This window comes from Arvicola amphibius, chromosome 3 (assembly GCF_903992535.2).
Source record: "Arvicola amphibius chromosome 3, mArvAmp1.2, whole genome shotgun sequence".
Taxonomy (NCBI): Eukaryota; Metazoa; Chordata; class Mammalia; order Rodentia; family Cricetidae; genus Arvicola; species Arvicola amphibius.
The window spans coordinates 106319170-106338191 of NC_052049.1; the positions used below are offsets into that span (position 1 = coordinate 106319170).

A 19022-nucleotide genomic window follows, 5' to 3' on the forward strand; every position below is an offset into this window, starting at 1 on the left:
CAGCTGTACAGTGTATATCAGTTTTAGATAATACAGCTGCAACATTCAACCTCAAAAAACAAAACCCCCACATTTGATTGTCCCTAAATTGTTTCTCTGTGTAGACAAAACAGTGGGAAAACTGAGCAATTGCTCTTAATTAAAAAAAATGATTTCATCAAACAACAAGCAGACATTCAATACTTGATTGAGAATTTACAGTTTGTCCCTTTATCACACAATTGAAACTTTATCGCTGATCCCCAGAAGGGGGCAGGTCATCCTGAAAGTTTGACTCCAGCTGCTTTCACTTTCTTTTATAGCTGCTGTGAGCTGAAGGGACTTGAAGAAGTGGGTGCAGACTCTGCTCCGCTCTCTGGGGAGAACCCTACCTGCTGCATCTGAAGGGTAAGAGCCTTTTGTTTTAGCCTACCCCACAAAGAATTGTCAATGCCTTTTAGCTGGAAGTCCTGGGGTCTGGGGGTGGTAGCAGTAGAAACTCATCCTGGCCTATGATGACTCAAGATTTCTCTAGATTAATAGTACAAAAATGACCTCTTTTTCAGGTTCATATCGCCCCACCTTCTTCTTCTTCTTCCCACTCTTCCTCTGTCTCACAAAATAGGTCTTTCTTGTTTCTTCTTGGTTTTGCTTTTCTTTTCTCAGTTTTAGGTATGCTTTTTCTAAGGAAATGCAGCTTTCATTCTCCACCCACCTAATCCATTGCAGCATAAAAACCCTTCTCTATTCAGATCTGAGAGATGGAACTTAAGCCTTTTTAAAAATATCTGGAACTGAAGATCTTAGATAGAGAGTCTACATATTAAATAACTGTTTTTATTGAGGCTCTACAAGCCACACTGCAGTATCCTTTCTGGGCTTGAAGCCCAGATTCTTACTCTTCCTGAAGCAGTAAACAGCAGGGTGTGGCCGGCTGACTTTTGCTGCTCTCTGCCTGCAATTAAGAGAAGGATTTATCTGTCAGGGCTCTTTGCTTTATAGCTGCATCCAGTTTAAGGTTGTAAATTTAGTCACCTCTGGAACCAGTCTTTTCCTCACAGCTTTGAAAACTTGCCTCAATTTGCAGACTCAGGAGGGGTCAGGGAGACGGTGAAACACTCACTAAGATAAATTTCTTCTCAGGTTCGAATCAGGAAATCACCATTTCTTTGTAGGGTACCCTGGTCATCCTCTCTCCTCTCTCAGACTCCTGAGATCTCTTCTTCCAGAAAGGGTCCATTCTTCTACTGAGCTACTCGTGGGTGAGTCTCCTGCTCTATACTTTCTGTTGTTGTCGGTAGAAACTGTTTTCTTTTTGTTCTAGGCTCCTCTACTGGTCCCCAGGGAAGATCCTTCCCAGGGCTTGCTGTCCTTCCTTTTTCTTGCTTAGCTGCTACCTCTGTGCTGCTGCCCACATCTGAGCTGTTCTAATGCTGTCAGACTCTTCCCATAGTTCAAAATAACAAGTGTAGAAACATAGCTCATTCTTTGATAGATTTGCGTGATTAATTTAAGTTGTATAGAAAACATCACTCATATCAGAGGGATGGTTTCCAGGGAGATGACGGACGTGTCCCCTGCCTTCAGCCTGGTCTACGGTTAAATAGGGAACTTAGGATTTTTCACAAGTTTGCAGGTTCTTTTTCACTGAACTATAGCCCAAGTCTGAGAGTTGTAAATGGTCCTTAGGATCAGCCTGAAGGACCTAGAAACAGCCCTCCCAAACCTTCAAGCTGATCCTTCAAGAGGGTTTTCCAGCCTGGTCTGAAAGTGAAGGCTGGGCTTCTAGGGAATTGAACAAACACTATGTGTGCTTCCAGCTGGGCCCTTCTTTGCCTTAGGATGGATTTCCAGTGAAAACCACTCTTGTTGGTGTTGAACACTCTGGTCACAATATGAGAGACAAGTTAGCAAATGATCTGGTTTAGAAAGGCCCAGAACAGCTTCCAGGATTATTTGGAACCATGATTGGATTTAGCCCAATCTTTATGCTCTGTGGATAAAATAATCATGTAAATCATAACTTGGTAAAAATCAATCTATCTCTTTGTCTTCATATTACCTGTGACATGTGTACAAATATATAATTCATGAAATATATTTAGAGTAGTCAGTTTTAAAAGAAACATATTGTACATATATCATCTTTATATGTGAGAATATCTTTTAAAATATATAATATTTTCAAATTATCTTTTGAAAATGTTATAGGTGTGTGCAATATATTTTGATTATATCCCCTTGAGTCTTAACTTCCAGTTTGTCCCAACCAGTTAAAAAGTCTCTCTCCCAAAAGCATATTATTATATTTAATTAACCTATTGAATCCAATTGTGTTGTCAATATGTACAGAAGTTCTGGGTCATCATTTGGAGTATGGGCAACCTACCAGGAACCAATTTCCTAAAGGAAAAATAAGTGATTGTCTCACTACAAGAAAATATCACACACAAAGCTCCTCAAGTAGGGATTGGACTGTATGTGCCACTCCCAGATCTGTGCTAAAATATTGACTGTTTTGATGGTTCATGTCTTATGCAGGTAACAACACCTACTTTGAGTTCATGACTACAATGATCCTGTCATGGATGGAGGGCACTGACTTATGATACTCTTCTGTGACATTGGGCTCTTAGAAACTTTCTGACCCTTCTCTCTGTTCTCTGAGCATTGGTTGCAATGTGAAAGATCTTGGGTGGGGGGTCTGTCAGACAAGATGACATAGATGTTTATTTAGAATTAAGGAAATCACAATCAGTCTGCATTGGACCAGTAGTGAGTCATGTGGAAATGTGTTGAAAATAAATATAAAAAATAAAACAGTGGGTATTTTCAATACTAAGTATTAAAGAACAGTGATTAAATAAGAGGAATATAATATTGGGTGCTATTTGAGTCTCAAAGGTATGCTTGGGAAGAACTGGCAATAGGGGCTGAAGAGTCAGCTCAGTCTTTATGAACTGTGCCTTCTATTCTGGAGGACCAAAGTGCAAATTTCATTTCCTAAATAGCAGCTTATAACCATCTGTAAATCCAGTCCCATTAGGTTCACTGTCCTCTTCTGTCCCCTGCTTTGTATAACATGTATAAGCTTATCTTCCTGCATTTGATGCACAGACATGCAGGCATATATTCATATATACAACACAAAAGAGCCGGGCGGTGGTGGTGCACGCCTTTAATCCCAGCACTCGGGAGGCAGAGGCAGGCGGATCTCTGTGAGTTCGAGACCAGCCTGGTCTACAAGAGCTAGTTCCAGGACAGGCTCCAAAGCCACAGAGAAACCCTGTCTCGAGAAACCAAAAAAAAAAAAAAAAAAAAAAAAAAAAACCACAAAAGTAAATAAACCTTTAAAATGGCTGAATTTCAGTGAAGAAGACTGGAATTAAATTATGGTACCTATCCAAGTCCTGTGGTCAGTTTATTTGACACTGTTGGTAAATATAGAATGGTGTTTGTGGCACTTTAAGGTGTTCCAGAGATTTCCTGTTCAGTGGACACTTATAGCCTCCCCACCTGAGCAGCATTAATCAGGAGTGTTACCTCCAGCATCTCCCCTCCTTTTCACCATGTATCCTTAGCCCCACACTAAGAATTTGAAGCTGTTCCTGCTAGAGAGAAGCACAGAAGCTGTAGTTATTGATATTGTAACCCTATCTCGAATCTCTTAATGATGTGTCGTTTCCACAGAAACGTGCAGTCACCATGGAGCAGAACTGTGGTCTAATCACTGGAAACAAGGAGCCAGGTAAGCCTGACTTACGACTCTTAGTGGTGAGGTCACTGGACTCAGCACAACTCATCTATGGTGCCATTCTAGTTAAGTTTGCTGATCTCCTATACATTTGTATCTTCCCCAGTGCCACTGAAGAGCATCTCAGTAACCCTGTCTATCAATGACTTTGTGGCTAGTGTCTCTGCAACCTTAAATTATGAGAATGAGGAGAAAGTCCCCTTGGAGGCAATCTTTGTGTTCCCCATGGATGAAGACTCTGCTGTCTACAGCTTTGAAGCCTCGGTGGATGGGAAGAAAATTGTGGCCGAATTGCAAGAGAAAATGAAGGTTGGAAGGATGAGTAAATTTATCAAGATTTATGTGTGATGTCATACCCCTAAATCTCTCAGGACCCAGAAGGAACACTATAGAAAGCAAAAACTGATGAAAAGAGACCTGAGAGTGGACAAATCAGCTCAAACACATTTTCCTCTCATGTCTCTTTATTCTTTGAAAAAAGTTCCCTCCAATGCTTTCTCTAGGATCTCTCTCTATCAGTGTTCTCTGGATGTTCTCCCAAAGTTCTTACTATCCCACAAGGTTTTTGGTTTATATACTCACACAGGCATAATTAAGAACTTGGTGGCAATAACAAGGACATCAGACATGCATTCCAAAGGCCTAAACATGAGAATAGGCTGCCAAAGCAGGGTCCTGTTACCTTGCTTAGGTCTCAGAGGGGGCATGGCTATGAAGCACTTGAGCATATCTGTTGAAAGTATATGAAGAAATGGGCTAGTATTTCTAAGAGGGAGAAAGGAATTTGTGAGTTAAATACATTTTTTGGTTAGTTAAGCTAGAAATTTGTAATTGATAAATGTAGAAAAAGGAAAAAGCACGTGTTGCCCTTTCTAAGCACTTTCATTCCTGTAGAGGCTGGGAACACAGTGTTTGTGGCAGCCATGGCAACTAAGGTAAGGGGGGGGGGTGCTTGGTCCATATTGATCCTTTAACCAGATGTTGCTGATTAAACGGAATGGAATCTTATCTCTACAGATAACACCTAAAGTGGCTAGATTAAAGGGAAACTGTGATAGTGTAAAACAGCCTGGCAGTTCCAGCCTCCAGGCCAAGTAGAAGCTTTCTTGCTGCTGGTGCTTGAGTGATAAGAATTTTCTTTCTCTGGGGCCTTTTCAAAAACTCAAGGCACCCTGTATGTATTATGTATATCAAGATTACATAGCCAAATGAAAAATCATCCAGTGTAGTACCACATGAGGAGGTTATGGTCAATAATTGATTAATTTTACTTGGGGTTATTTGGGATGAATCTCTCCATGAAAAAAAGAAATGTTATGGCTTCACAATGGTTTTGCAGAAATGGCATCGGTTATTCAAAAGGCAGATCCCCAAAGCTTTGCACTTTGGCTGTTAGCCTAGAGATTGTCACATGTATTCTCACTGGATAATGCTTGGACCACAACATACATTATCTCTTCTCCTCTCACTTCAAATTGCATTCGACTTTTTATCTTTATAAAAAATTCATAAGTGCTGATGTTGACTGTTCTTTCATTCACTTCTAATTACTCTTTGCCTAAAATCAATAAGGCAGACAGAATCAAGTAGAAGCTACCACAATAATTATAAGGTTCATAACAATCCATGACACATCTTCAGAAAAGTCTTTATTTTCTTGAATTTATACGATTTTATTTCAACCTTTTCCACTCCTGCTCTAGGCCCATAGCATCTATGAGGATGCCCTCTCTCAGGGTCACCAAGCTTACTTATTGGAAGAGGACGACTACACCAGGGATGTCTTTTCTTGCAATGTGGGGAACCTCCAGCCTGGGGCTAAGGTGGCAGCGACCCTGAGGTATGTGCAGGAGCTGCCTCTGGAGACAGACGGGGCCCTGCGCTATGTGCTCCCAGCAATCCTAAATCCAAGATACCAGCTCTCTGGTAAGTCATTTCTGCCTTTGAACACCAGTATTTCAAGGGCTTAAGATATACTCCAAATTATGATTGTGCTGGAAATTGTTGACATGGAAAATAAAATTAATATTTTTTGTAGAACAATCTGCAAATAGTTTCTTGAATATAAAGACCCCCATAGTCCCTTTGGAGGACCTGCCCTACACGCTCAGCATGGTTGCCACCATCACTTCCCAGCATGGCATTGAGAGGGTCCAGTCCAACTGCTCCTTGAGTCCTATGCAGTACCTGGCTGATGACAAGACGTCTGCTCAGGTGAACAGAAAGAGAACACTATTGTCAGTGCCCTCTTCTTCATTGTTGACTTGGTCGTCATTCATTCTTCCCACATCTCCCTTGCTTTTTCTGGCCATACTTGGAGAGACACAGTATCTACTTTTCCTACTCTGGACAAAATGTAGAGCATTTTTCAAATAGTCTTTCATGTACTACTGATTGTATCCTCATGGAAGAATCTGCAACCCTGAACTCTGATGTTATCTCTGGAAGCAATTGGTGGCAGTAATCTACTGGTTTGCTACTTAGGTTTCCTTGGCTAAAGGACACAAGTTTGACCGGGATGTGGAACTCCTGATTTACTACAATGAAGTGCACAGCCCCAGTGTAGCTGTGGAGATGGGGATGCAGGACATGAAGCCAGGTATTTTCTGTCCCCCACGATGGTCCATTTCTAACATGTAACTACCAATTAGCCTTGATTTTCTAACACTTTCTGGGATCAGTATATGGCCATTGAAGTATTGCCTTTTCATTTCCACATGGAAAAATGAAGGCTCTTAATAAGTAATCAGGGGATCATATACTATAGGCTAATTTACATGGATTACTAGATAATTAGAGAGAAAGTATGACAAAATTATTGATAACAAATTATTCAGCACATTATCACAATGTGACAATGACTGATCTTACAAAAATGGCAAATAAAAAATAATATAGTTACTATTTCTTTCATAGGATCAGGGCTGTTCAAATCTGATAAAGCCTCATTTTTACATTGTGTGATGAGCATGAGCTTACATTGTGAGATAGTGTTGAAACAAACCAATTAGTTTCAAATGTTCTGAAAGCACTTGGGATTCAAATACAAATAGTAAAATGAATACTTATTTTGACAATTCTAATATTACACATTCTTCTGAAATAAATCTAAATGTCTATATGATATGCAGATAATATTGATTGATAATATAATGGTATCCAATATTAATAAATGATGAAAATATAATGTAGTCACTATTTGTGTCATCAGGTACTTGATGAGTTAAATGTTACTTACTATAATAATGTACATTAACAAAGAATTTAGATAGAAGGTCTCCAAATAATAAGAAAGAAAAAGAAGTTATAGTTCCTAATAACTTTATAAAATAATGGATTGATTAAGAAAGTAACTTGACTATAATCTAGGCAATATACAAATAATAATCTTTCTTACATGGACAATAATTTCACTTTCAATAAATATGTGTTATTAATTCATCACAACTGGATGTAACCTTCATGCCAGTTCTTTCAGTTTTAATTAGGATTAATAGGAGTGGCCAAAACAAAATTGATTTTAGGCTCTCTGTGTCCTGTAGAGTTTAAACTATGAAAAAAAATCACAAGTATCCACCACAAACTATCTTGTTGCAGCTTCCTGAAACTTTTCTTAAACACTACATGTAGCTTGCCAGTAGGCTCTGTTTCTTATCTACATCTAGTGATTGTCACTTAAAACTTTCCTTATGAGTGCACTTAACTTTTTTTTTACTTTATTATTATTATTATTACAATTTTTCACCTCCTCCCCTCCTCCCATTTCTCTCCCCTTCCCCTCCCTCTCCAGTCCAAAGAGCAGTCAGGGTTCCCTGCCCTGTGGGAAGTCCAAGGACCTCCCCTCTCCCTCCAGATCTAGGAAGGTGAGGATCCAAACAGATTAGGTTCCCACAGAGCCAGTACATGCAGTAGAATCAAAACCCAGTGCCATTGTCCTTGGCTTCTCAGTCAACCCTCCTTGTCAGTCATGTTCAGAGAGTCCAGTTTGATCACATGCTACATCAGTCAGAGTCCAGCTGACCTTGGTGAGTTCCCATTAGATCAACCCCACCTTCACAGTGGATGGGCACACCCCACACAGACATGATTTCCTTGCTCATGTTTTCTCTCCTGCTGCTCCTCATTTGGACCTTGGGAGCTCAGTCCAGTGCTCCAATATGAGTCTCTGTCTCTATCTCCATCCATTGCCAGATGAAGGTTCTATGGTGATATGCAAGATATTCATCAGTGTGGCTATAGTATAGGACCAGTTCAGGTGCCCTCTCCTCAGTTGGTCAAGGAACAAGCTGGGGACATCTCCTTGGACACCTGGGGACCCCTCTAGAGTCCAGTCTCTTTCCAACCCTAAAATGGCTCCCTTAATTAAGATATATACTTCCCTGTTCCCATATCCACCCTTCCTCCATCCCAACTGTCCCATTCCCCCAAGCTCTCCCCATCCTCCCCTTCTCACTTCTCTCTCCCCATCTCCTCTTACCCCCATCTCACCCTCACACCCAAGCTCTCAATTTTTGCCTGGCAATCTTGTCTACTTCCAATATCCAGAAGGATAACTACATGTTTTTCTTTGGGTTCACCTTCCTATTTAGCTTCTCTAGGATCATGAATTATTGGCTCAATGCCCTTTATTTATTGCTAAAGTCCACTTATGAGTGAGTACATACCATATTCATCTTTTTGGGTCTGGGTTACCTCACTGAGGATAGTGTTTTCAATTTCCATCCATTTGCATGCAAAATTCAAAATGTAATTGTTTTTTACCGCTGAGTAGTACTCTAATGTGTATTTTCTTTATCCATTCTTCCATTGAAGGGCATCTAGGTTGTTTCTAGGATCTGGCTATTACAAATAATGCTGTTATGAACATAGTTGAACAAATGCTTTTGTAGTGTGATAGGGCATCTCTTGGATATATTCCCAGGAGTGGTATTACTGGATCCTGGGATAGGCTGATCCCAAATTTCCTAAGAAACTGCCACACTGATTTCCAAAGTGGTTGCACAAGTTTGTATTCCCACCAGCAATGGATGAGTGTTCCCCTTACTCCACATCCTCTCCAGCAAAGGCTATCATTGGTGTTTTTGTTTTTAGCTACTCTGACAGGTGTAAGATGGTATCTCAAAGTTGTTTTGATTTGCATTTCCCTGATCGCTAAGGAGGTTGAGCATGACCTTAAGTGTCTTTTGGCCATTGGAACTTCTTCAGTTGAGAATTCTTTGTTCAGTTCAGTGCCCCATTTTAATTGGGTTAATTAGCATTTTAAAGTCCAGTTTCTTGAGTTCTTTATATATTGGAGATCCAACCTTTATCTGCTGCAGGGTTGATGAAGATCTTCTCCCAATCAGTAGGTTGCCTTTTTGTCTTAATGGGAGTGTCCTTTGCTTTACAGAAGCTTCTCAGTTTTAGGAGGTCCCATTTATTCAATGTTGCCCTTATTGTCTGTGCTACGGGGGTTATATGTAGGAAGTGGTCTCCTGTGCCCATCTGTTGTAGACTACTTCCCACTTTTTTTTCTATCAGGTTTGGTGTGTTCAGACTGATATTGAGGTCTTTAATCCATTTGGACTTTAGTTTTGTACATGGTGATAGATATGGATCTATTTTCCTTCTTCTACATGTTGACATCCAGTTATGCCAGCACCATTTGTTGAAGATGCTTTCTTTCTTCCATTGTATACTTTTAGCTCCTTTATCGAAAATCAGGTGTTTAGAGGCTTGTGGGTTAATATCCGGGTTTTCTATTCAATTCCATTGGTCGACTTATCTGTTTTTATGCCAGTACCAAGCTGTTTTCAATACTGTATCTCTGTAATAAAGTTTGAAGTCAGGGATAATAATGCAGTTCCTTTATTATATAAGATTGTTTTGGCTATCCTGGGTTTTTTGTTTTTCCATATAAAGTTGATTATTGTTCTCTCAAGGTTTGTGAAGAATTTTGATGGGATTTTAATGGGGATTGCATTGAATTTATAGATTGTCTTTGGTAGAATTGCCATTTTTACTATGTTGATCCTCCCAATCCAAGAGCATGAGATGCCTTTCCTTTTTCTGGTTTCCTCTTCAATTTCTTTCTTCAATGCCTTAAAGTTCTTGTCAAATAGACCTTTCACTTCCTTGGTTAGAGTTACCCCAAGATACTTTATGCTATTTGTAGCTATCATAAAAGGTGAAGTTTCTCTGAATTCCCTTTCTGTTTCTCTATCCTTTGTGTATAGAAGGGCAACTGATTTTTTTGAGTTGGTCTTGTAACCTGCCACTTCACTGAAGTTATTTATCGGCTGTAGGAGTTCTTTGGTCAAGGTTTGGGGGTCACTAATGTACACTATCATATCATCAGCAAATAACAAAAGTTTCACTTCTTCCTTTCCAATTCAAATCCCCTTTATCTCCTTATGTTGTCTTATTGATATTGCTAGAACTTCCAGAACTATATTGAAGAGATATGGAGAGAGTGGACAGCCTTGTCGTGTTCCTGATTTTAGTGGAATGGCTTTGAGTTTCTCTCCATTTAATTTGATATTAGCTGTTGGCTTGCTATATATTGCTTTTATTATATTTAGGTATGATCCTTGTATCCCTACCCTCTCTAAAACCTTTATCATAAAGGGATGTTGAATTTTGTCAAATGCTTTTTCTGTATCTAATGAAATGATCATATGTTTTTTTCTTTCAGTTTATTTATATGATGGATTACATTGATAGATTTTTGTATGTTGAACCAGCCCTTCATCTCAGGGATGAAGCCTAATTGCTTGTAATGTATAATTTTTTAATGTGTTTTTGGATTCTGTTTGCCAGAATTTTATTGAGAATTTTTGCATTGATGTTCATGAGTGAGATTGGTCTGTAGTTCTCTTTCTTGGTTGGGTCTTTGTGTGGTTTTGGAATCAGGGTGACTGTTGCTTCATAAGAAGAGTTTGGCAATAACTCTTCTGATTCTATTATGTGAAACACAGAAACACAATAAGGTGTATTGGTATCAGCTCTTCCTGGAAATTCTGATAAAATTCTGCATTAAAACCATCAGGTCCTGGGTTTTGTTTTTTTTTTTTTTTTCTTTTGTTGGGAGTTTTTTTTTATGACACCTTCTATTTCCTCACAACTTATAGGTCTATTTGAATTGTTCACTGCTCTTGATTTAATTTTGATAAATGGTACTTACCTAAAAACATGTCCATTTCTTTTGAATTTTCCAACTTTGTGGCCTATAAGCTAGTGTAGTAAGACCTAATGATTCTATGAATTTCCTCAGTATCTTTTGTTATGTCCCCCTTTTCATTTCTGATCTTGTTAATTTGCATGTTCTCTCTCTGCCTTTTGATTAGTTTGGATAAAGGTTTGTCAATCTTGTTGACTTTCTCAAAGAACCAGCTCTTTGTTTCATTGATTCTTTGGATTGTTTTCTGTGTTTCTATTTTGTTGATTTCAACTTTCAGCTTGATTATTTCCAGTCTTCTACTCCTCACAGGTGAGTCTGCTTCTTTTTTTTTCTAGAGCTTTCAGCTGTGCTGTTAAGTCTCTAATGTGAGCTTTCTCCGTTTTTTAAATGTGGTCGCTTAAAGCTATGAACTTTACTCTTAGTATTGCTTTCATAGTGTCCCATAAGTTTGGATACATTGTGTCTTTATTTTCATTGAATTGAAGGAAGACTTTAATTTCTTTGTTTATTACTTCCATGACCCAGGGGTGGTTCAGTAGTTGACTGTTCAGCTTTCAAGAGTTTGGAGGCTTTCTGGGGATAGAATTATTGTTAAACTCTAACTTTATTCCATGGTGATCCAATAAGACACAGGTGGTTACTAATAATTTTTTGTATCTCTGGAAGTTTGTTTTGTTACCGGGTATGTGGTCAATTTTCAAGAAGGTTCCATGAGCTGCAGAGAAGAATGTATATTCTTTCCTATTTGGGTGGAACGTTCTTTAGATGTCTGTTAAATCCATTTGATCCATTAATTCCATTAATTCTCTTATTTCTCTGTTAGGTTTCTGTCTGACTGACCTGTCCATAAGTGAGAGAGGAGTGTTGAAGTCTCCCAATATTAGTGTGTGTGGTTTGATATCTGCCTTGAGTTCTAGTAATGTTTCATTTACATAAGTGGGTGCTTTTATATTAGGGGCATAGATATTCAAGATTGAGACTTCGTCCTGATGAACTGTTCCTGTTATGAGTATAAAATGTCCCTCTCCATCTCTTCTGATTGATTTTAGTTTGAAGTCAACTTTGTTAGAAATTAGTATGACCACACCTGCTTGTTTCTTAGGTCCATTTAGTTGAAAAACCTTTTTCCAACCCTTTACTCTCAGTAGATATCTGTCTTTGTGGTTGAGGTATGTTTCTTGTAAACAGCAGAATGTTGGATCCTTTTTTCATATCCAATCTCTTAGCCTGTGTCTTTTTATAGGTGAATTAAGTCCGTTGATATTAAGTGATATTAATGACCAGTGGTTATTAAGACGTTATTATTTATTTATTTATTTATTTATTTATTTATTTTTGGTAGTAGAGTTTGTGTATTTCCCTTCTTTGAGTTGTGCTGGTGAATGGTCACTAGATGTCTGAGTTATTCTGAGAATTGTTGGACTCCTTAGTTTGTGATTTTCCTTCTATTACTTTCTGTAAGGCTGTATTTGTGGCTACGTATTGTTTAAATTTGTTTTTATCCTGGAATATCTTGTTTTCTCCATTGATAGTGAATGAAAGCTTGGCTAGGTATAGTATTCTGGGCTTGCATCCATGGTCTCTTAGTTTCTGCAGTACATCTATCCAGGACCTTCTGGCTTTCATGGTTTCCATAGAGAAGTCAGGTGTAAGTCTGATACGTTTACCTTTATAAGTTACTTGACCTTTTTCCTTTGCAGCTCTTAATATTCTTTCTTTATTCTGTATCTTTTGTGTTTTGATTATTATATGGCAAGGGGATTTTTTTTGATCCAGTCTATTCAGTGTTCTGTATGCTTTTTGAACTTTCATAGGAATATCTTTCTATAGGTTGGGAAAGTTTTCTTCTATAATTTTGTTGAATATATTTTCTGGACCATTGAGCCGTAATTCTTCTCCTTCTTCTACGCCTATTATTCTTAGGTTTGGTCTTTTTATTGTGTCCCAGATTTCCTGAATGTTTTGTGATGAGAATTTTTTGGATTTGCTGTTTTCTTTGATCAGTGCATTTATTTTCTCTATGATGTTTTCAGCATCTGAGATTCTTCTATCTCTTGTATTCTGTTGGTTATGCTTGTTTCTGCAGTCTCTATTCATTTACCTAGATTTTCCATATCCAGCCGGCCCTTGGTTTTTGTTTTCTTCATTGCCTCCATTCAGTTTTCAAGTCTTGAACTGTTTCCATTATCTGTTTGATTGTTTTTTCTTGGTTTTCTAAGGTATATTTTATGGATTTACTCAATTCTTCAAACTTTTTGTTATTCTTCTCATCCATTTCTTTAAAGGAGTTTTTCACATCCTGTTTAAGGGACTCTATCACTTTCATAATGTCAATTTTTTTCTACTTCTTCTGGATTAGAGTGTTCAAGTCCTCCTGTTATAATTTTGCTGGGTTCTGGTGTTTTCATGTTGTTTTTCACATTGTTGGAGGAATTCTTGCATTGGTGCCTGCCCATCTCTTCCTTCAAATGCTCTCAGATGGATCTTCTGGTACAGGATCAGGGCCCTTGCTGGTCAGGGAATCTCGCAGACAGAAGGCCTACCTTGCTGCTGGCAGGCTATTGAAACACACTTAACTTTTATTAAACCTGGCACAGTCACATGAGTGTTCTGTTCCCTTGACTTTTCCAGCCCATTCTACACTGGTTTGCAGGAATCCTCACATGACCAAGAAGGTTGCTGCAACTTTAAATTTCTAGGTTTGATATATGGAAGCTCCTTGGGGTGCCATTGTGTTTACAGTGTGACAACTGGGCTTGGATTTATGCCAGTGTATCAATATGCACCATATGAACTTTACCAAGATGCTGGGTTTACATACTCAACCCCCACCAATATAGCATTATCAATATTTGACAACGGTGACTTCATGCTGAACCACATATAGGAGCTTTTTCTTTTCCTCTCAATATTTGGCCACTCCTCTCTGAGGTTGCTGAGGGGAATCCCAGATTCCCTGGCTTTCTTGTAACTTCCTAATTTCCCTGTACCTCTATACTCTGTTTTAGTTGTTGGTTTCCTGATCTTCTTTTGGAGTATTTTGAAATTTAAAACTCAAACTTGGTCTTCAGTCAGGAAGAAACTTTTCAGAAACTCATGAAGCTATAACATAATATGTGATAACTGAGTTCTCACTTTCTTCCTTTCTGAGACATCTCCTTGGTTTGATGAAAATTTTCTCATCTCTTTTCTGTAATTAAGTTTGCAGGCTTTCAGGGAACATAAGATGTAATCAGTGACCCATGTGATGACTTTCCTAGTAATAAGATTTGAAGAGATTTACCTGTATTAGGAATCCTGGCTGTATCTTTATCTATTGATGGAAGGTGTTAAACTAATGTACCCTATTCAATTGTTAAGGTGCCTAGAATTTGCACATACTGATACTGCCGAGGTTTTTTGTCTGTTAACTCCTACCATGTTTTCCTTCCTCTCACTTCTGTTCTGCTTCCTTCTCTTTTATGCTGACAACACACATTTACTCCTGTCCACCACACAGCACAAGAAGAGTAAACAAGAGTTTTTTTTTTTTTTTTTTTTTTTTTTTTTTTTTTTTTTTTTTTTTTTTTTTTTTTATTGGAGCTTCTCAGTTCTCTATTGAATTGACAATTGGTTCTTGAGAACTCTAGAACACCTGTGTTACCTTGTAACTTACAGGGTTCTTCTCATTTATATACAGATAGTTTGATGGGAGCTCCTTCTGCAATGGTGAGTTTCTATCCAGATATCCCAGAAGTGGAGGCCTCAAAGGCCTGTGGAGAATTTGTGTTCCTCATGGACCGCTCAGGAAGTATGGGATTGGCTATGAACAACCAGATGGATTCTCAGTTACGCATAGAGGCTGCCAAGGTAAAGCCAGATTCTTCATTGTTCAGCAGTGCCAAGTGAGGATGGTTGGGAAGGGCATGTGTATGGTCAATTTATAGCTGTAAGTCTATTCTCCATCTGAGCAGTAGCAAGCATGGCCATTCTGATGCCAGCCTTAAAATAAAAGGTGACATAACGTGATGTCTTTTTGTATCATTAGGTACCAGACTTGGGTCTGGATGTTTGGTAGTGCTTTCTCTCACTCCATCTCCTCATCTTCTCTCACCCTCAGGAAACTCTGCTGCTGTTGCTGAAGAGTTTGCCTATGGGTTGTTATTTCAACATCTATGGATTTGGATCCTTCTATGAAAAATTCTTCCCGTAAGTTTCTGTGAAAACCATGGAATGTGAAAGAATGTACTCTAAAGGAGGATCTGCACTTTTAATCTGACAGAGTAGTCCTGAAATAGGAACAATATTTTGTGATAGTGATTTTGCAATAGGAATGTGCACTATAGCCATGTGACTAGACATGCTTGTTTCTCTAAGGGAGAGTGTGAAGTACACTCAGGAAACAATGAAGGAGGCAATGAAAAGAGTGAAGGATATAGAAGCAGACCTAGGGGGCACTGAAATCCTGAGACCACTCTGTGATATTTACAAAGCTCCCTCCATCCTTGGACATCCTTTACAGGTGAGCTTTGGAATGAAGCTAATAGGGAAAAATTGTGAAATTATCCACTAACCTGATTTCCAGTTCTCTCAATAAAAATGTGTAAATAGTGTGTAAATTTAAGTTATCTACTATTGTGTGAAGTAAAAAAAGACCAGAGACAGCATTTTTTCTCTATTCTATGGGACAGGGAGCCAACCCTTATTTGTGGTACCATAGACATTTAAGGTGCGGGTTGCATGGGAGGATGTGAAACTTCCCAAGGTATGAAACTCTTCCCACTTAAGAGTCTCTGTGGCAGCATTGAGCAAGTGACAGTGGAGCACTAGGTTCCCCAGCCCTGTGTGAAGAAGTTATAAAGACTGGAAAAAGTTGTGGGCCATGAGGACCAAAGTTGTTCCCTTTAATAAACTCGACACAACCTTGAAAAATACATCTGGGTTTTTTCTTTTTTCTTTTTTTTTTTCAGCTCTTTGTCTTCACAGATGGAGAAGTTATTGACACATTTAGTGTCATTAAAGAAGTTAAGTTAAACAGCAAGAAGCACAGGTATGGGGGAGTATGGTTTCTACTGTTCTGCTTGGACCCTAAGCAGCATCACATAGGGCTTCTTCCACATGTTATCATGGGGTCTCACGTTTCTAAAAGAACAGAGTGACTCAAGGATTTTCCAGTTAACTAGCTGCTGTTTAATTTCTATAAATTTTTTTAAAAAAATAGTTTTCCATGTAACATTGACTCCACTAGGTCATTCTACCTTTTCCAAAGCTCTGAAGGATATATTGAATTATGTTTTCATTACACAGGTACTGACAGTTTAAAATAGAAAGTTACTTAAATCATTGTTATCTGGGTAGATGAACTGTCAAAGTGTGCACTCTGCTCACATATCACAGGTCCAGCACTAGATAGTTATCAGTCTCTTGCTCTCTTTCCATCACTCACTAATTTAAACCTAGCTCAAGAATAACTTTTGTGAATTATGTGAAATCTTCCTGATTTGGTATTATACTGAGTTTTGTGGTATGTGTGACTTTCCATATATCTCACTTTTATTTTTCATTTCACAGCCTTGTTTAGATGTACACTTAGTTTCCATAGAACCATAGTCAAGTTGCACAAGTGTATGTTTTTCCTTGAAGTAGCTCAGTGTATATTAGATTGATGTTCATAATGATTGACTTTCTTTGGGCTCTGTAGTGATTGCATTATACATCCCAAGGCATCTACTGGTGATTTGATTTATATGGAAGGATATGAGTAAGCTAAAGGTGCATGTTGCCATGTATTTTCAAGTAATACCGGACCCCAACACTGCAGGATGCAAAGCACAGTCACATGAACATACCCAAAGGTACTGTTCTTTAAGTAGACAGAGTTGTCCAATTTCTGTGGAATGGCAGTAGTAATTTAACTCTCATCAACTTTACAAATGATTTCCAGTAACTTTCTTTCCATATAATTTGGGTATTTACTTTCTTAAAATTTAGCCAGTTTTGTGCATGGGACCAGAGTGTCTCTGGGTTTAATGTTTTATTTTCCTGACAAATCTACTTCATACTACTTTTAATATTTAATAGGCAATAGAGAGGCCTCTTTTGATATTCCTTCAAATCTCTATACTTCTGTTTTTGTCTTCTCTAGAATATTTCCTGTTTTTACTGAGATCTATTTGTTTTTATATTTTGAATATGAATGTACTGATAACTATTTTCTTATTCTATAGCCTACATTTTCACTATCAAGACTGTTTCCTCTTCTTTGTTTTCTAAGATAGGATTCTGTGTCCAGTTCTGAATGGTCAGGAACTCCTTTTCTAGCTCAGGCTGGTCTCACTGGGTGTTATTCTGCCTGCCTCTGCCTCTAGGGTTTTGGGATTGAGCCATGGGCTACCATCCATGACTCAAGTAATTTCCATCTTAATTTCAAGTCTCTGAAGTTTTTCTTTAGGAGTATGACTTTTGTATGTGTTCTGTTAAGTTTTTTCTTTATTCAAGTTATTCTGATGGTTTACACTTTCCTTTCAAAAGATTTTGCTCTTTATATTGGTTCTTTGTCAGCTTTTTATATGTACATATACATTCTGGTTACTATCTCCTCCCATTCTTTCCTATTTCCCCCCATCTCCATCAATCTTCCCTTCCCTACCTGTTCTTCTTGTAGATTTGTCTTTTTGTTTTATAGCATGACCAATTTTATTTAATCAGTGCCATCTCTATGACCACTGAATTAGAACCGACCATTGAATTTTGGTTGGTTTAACCTTGGGTATACGACTGAGGGCAATGAATATGTCTTTCACTGATTCTTAGGATGTCACTCCAATAATGGTCATGCAAGTATTGCAGCAGTGAGTACACTGTCCCTGGCAGATGGTATTATATTTTGTATGGCTCAAAAAATGGTTCAAACCATTGTTGTCTTTTCTCTCCCTATAGTGGCATTTCATTTGTATTTTAATAAATAAAGCTTCCCTGAAGATCATAAAAGTATACCAGTCATACTGGCCAGCTTTACAGACCAGGCAGCAATGATACACACCTATAATTCCAGTAGCCACAATAACACACACTTTTTGTCCCAGTATCCATGCAAGTTTGTCAAAGAAACCAGGTAGTAGTGGTGCACACCCTTAATCCCAGAACTAGAGAGGATTATAAAACAGGAAGAGACAGCTCACAGTCTCGGTCTCCTCCTGAGATTTCCTGGAGGCAAGACTAACTAATTTTGGACTGAGGTCTCAGTAAGAGCCAGTGTCTGACTACTTTTCTTTTCTGGTGTTCAGGTTGAACCCCAATATCTATTTCTGAGGTTTTATTAATCATGCTTCAACTCCCAGCAGCCTTTATAGTATTTCTTGATTTCTCTATATCATACAACTAAGGTTGTAGTTGCTTCAGCATTACTTCTTTCGCATTTCTTTTAGGTTGGCAACCATGAACAATGGCTAGACTCTGTATTATTTTCTGCATCTCGTTGACCAACAACTCATAAGTGGCTTTCCACTTCCTGGCATTGGGGTTTTATTTAGTAATCCAGAGTTCCAAGGTAAAGCCTTCTTCAGACATGTAGACTGTCTCTCTTACAATTTTGGAGGGTCTTGTTTCATCAAACCAGATTAACATGGATGGAATCCATAGGTTCTCATCCTCTCTGGAAACAGAAACAGAATCTCTTTTCCAAAGTAGCATATCCTTAGACTCAAATTTGGAAGACATTATACCTTTATAATCTATATATTGGTTTAGCTTAGCAGTCCACAGAATCAAGTTTTTTTCAGCAGTTCACTTATTAAAGGTCAAGAAATCCAAAGAAAAAGCAATGTTATTCTGTCTTTACATGGCTTATTTTTACTCTATTTTTAATATATACCTTATTATTTTTATTTTTTAATCAATGACTGTCTGTACTGTCATTGTTCTTTCTTATCTCTCTTCTAATCCAACACTGTGACACATACAGAGGTCTTTTTTTTGTCTGAATCTGTCTTAGTATGTATCTGTAATCATTTACTGACCAGGAGAGTTATGGTTTTTTGTTTTGTTTTGTTTATGTTTGTTTGTTTCTTATATTCTAAGCTAGCATGGCTAGGACTAAGGCTGTAACTTTGCCTGCTGGCTCCACTCCATCCAATATGGCAGAGGTATGAG

General features: G+C 38.2%; 1 protein-coding gene across 4 annotated transcripts in view; it reads left to right on the top strand.

Moving 5' to 3' along the window:
- Positions 1 to 285: 285 nt before the first annotated feature.
- The window catches only part of LOC119810574 (von Willebrand factor A domain-containing protein 5A-like), a 28243-nt gene continuing 9506 nt past the window's right edge, over positions 286 to 19022 (top strand). The window contains exons 1-11 of one of the 4 annotated variants that reach the window (XM_038324104.1): positions 286 to 387; positions 3670 to 3727; positions 3840 to 4042; positions 5437 to 5659; positions 5772 to 5947; positions 6218 to 6332; positions 14572 to 14741; positions 14992 to 15080; positions 15249 to 15393; positions 15842 to 15921; positions 18299 to 18669. In XM_038324104.1, the coding sequence (XP_038180032.1) occupies positions 3685 to 3727; positions 3840 to 4042; positions 5437 to 5659; positions 5772 to 5947; positions 6218 to 6332; positions 14572 to 14741; positions 14992 to 15080; positions 15249 to 15393; positions 15842 to 15921; positions 18299 to 18323 (1269 nt within the window). In that variant the 5' untranslated portion in view covers positions 286 to 387; positions 3670 to 3684 and the 3' untranslated portion in view covers positions 18324 to 18669. The other 3 variants (XM_038324103.1, XM_038324102.1, XM_038324100.1) reach the window with 3 other exon arrangements.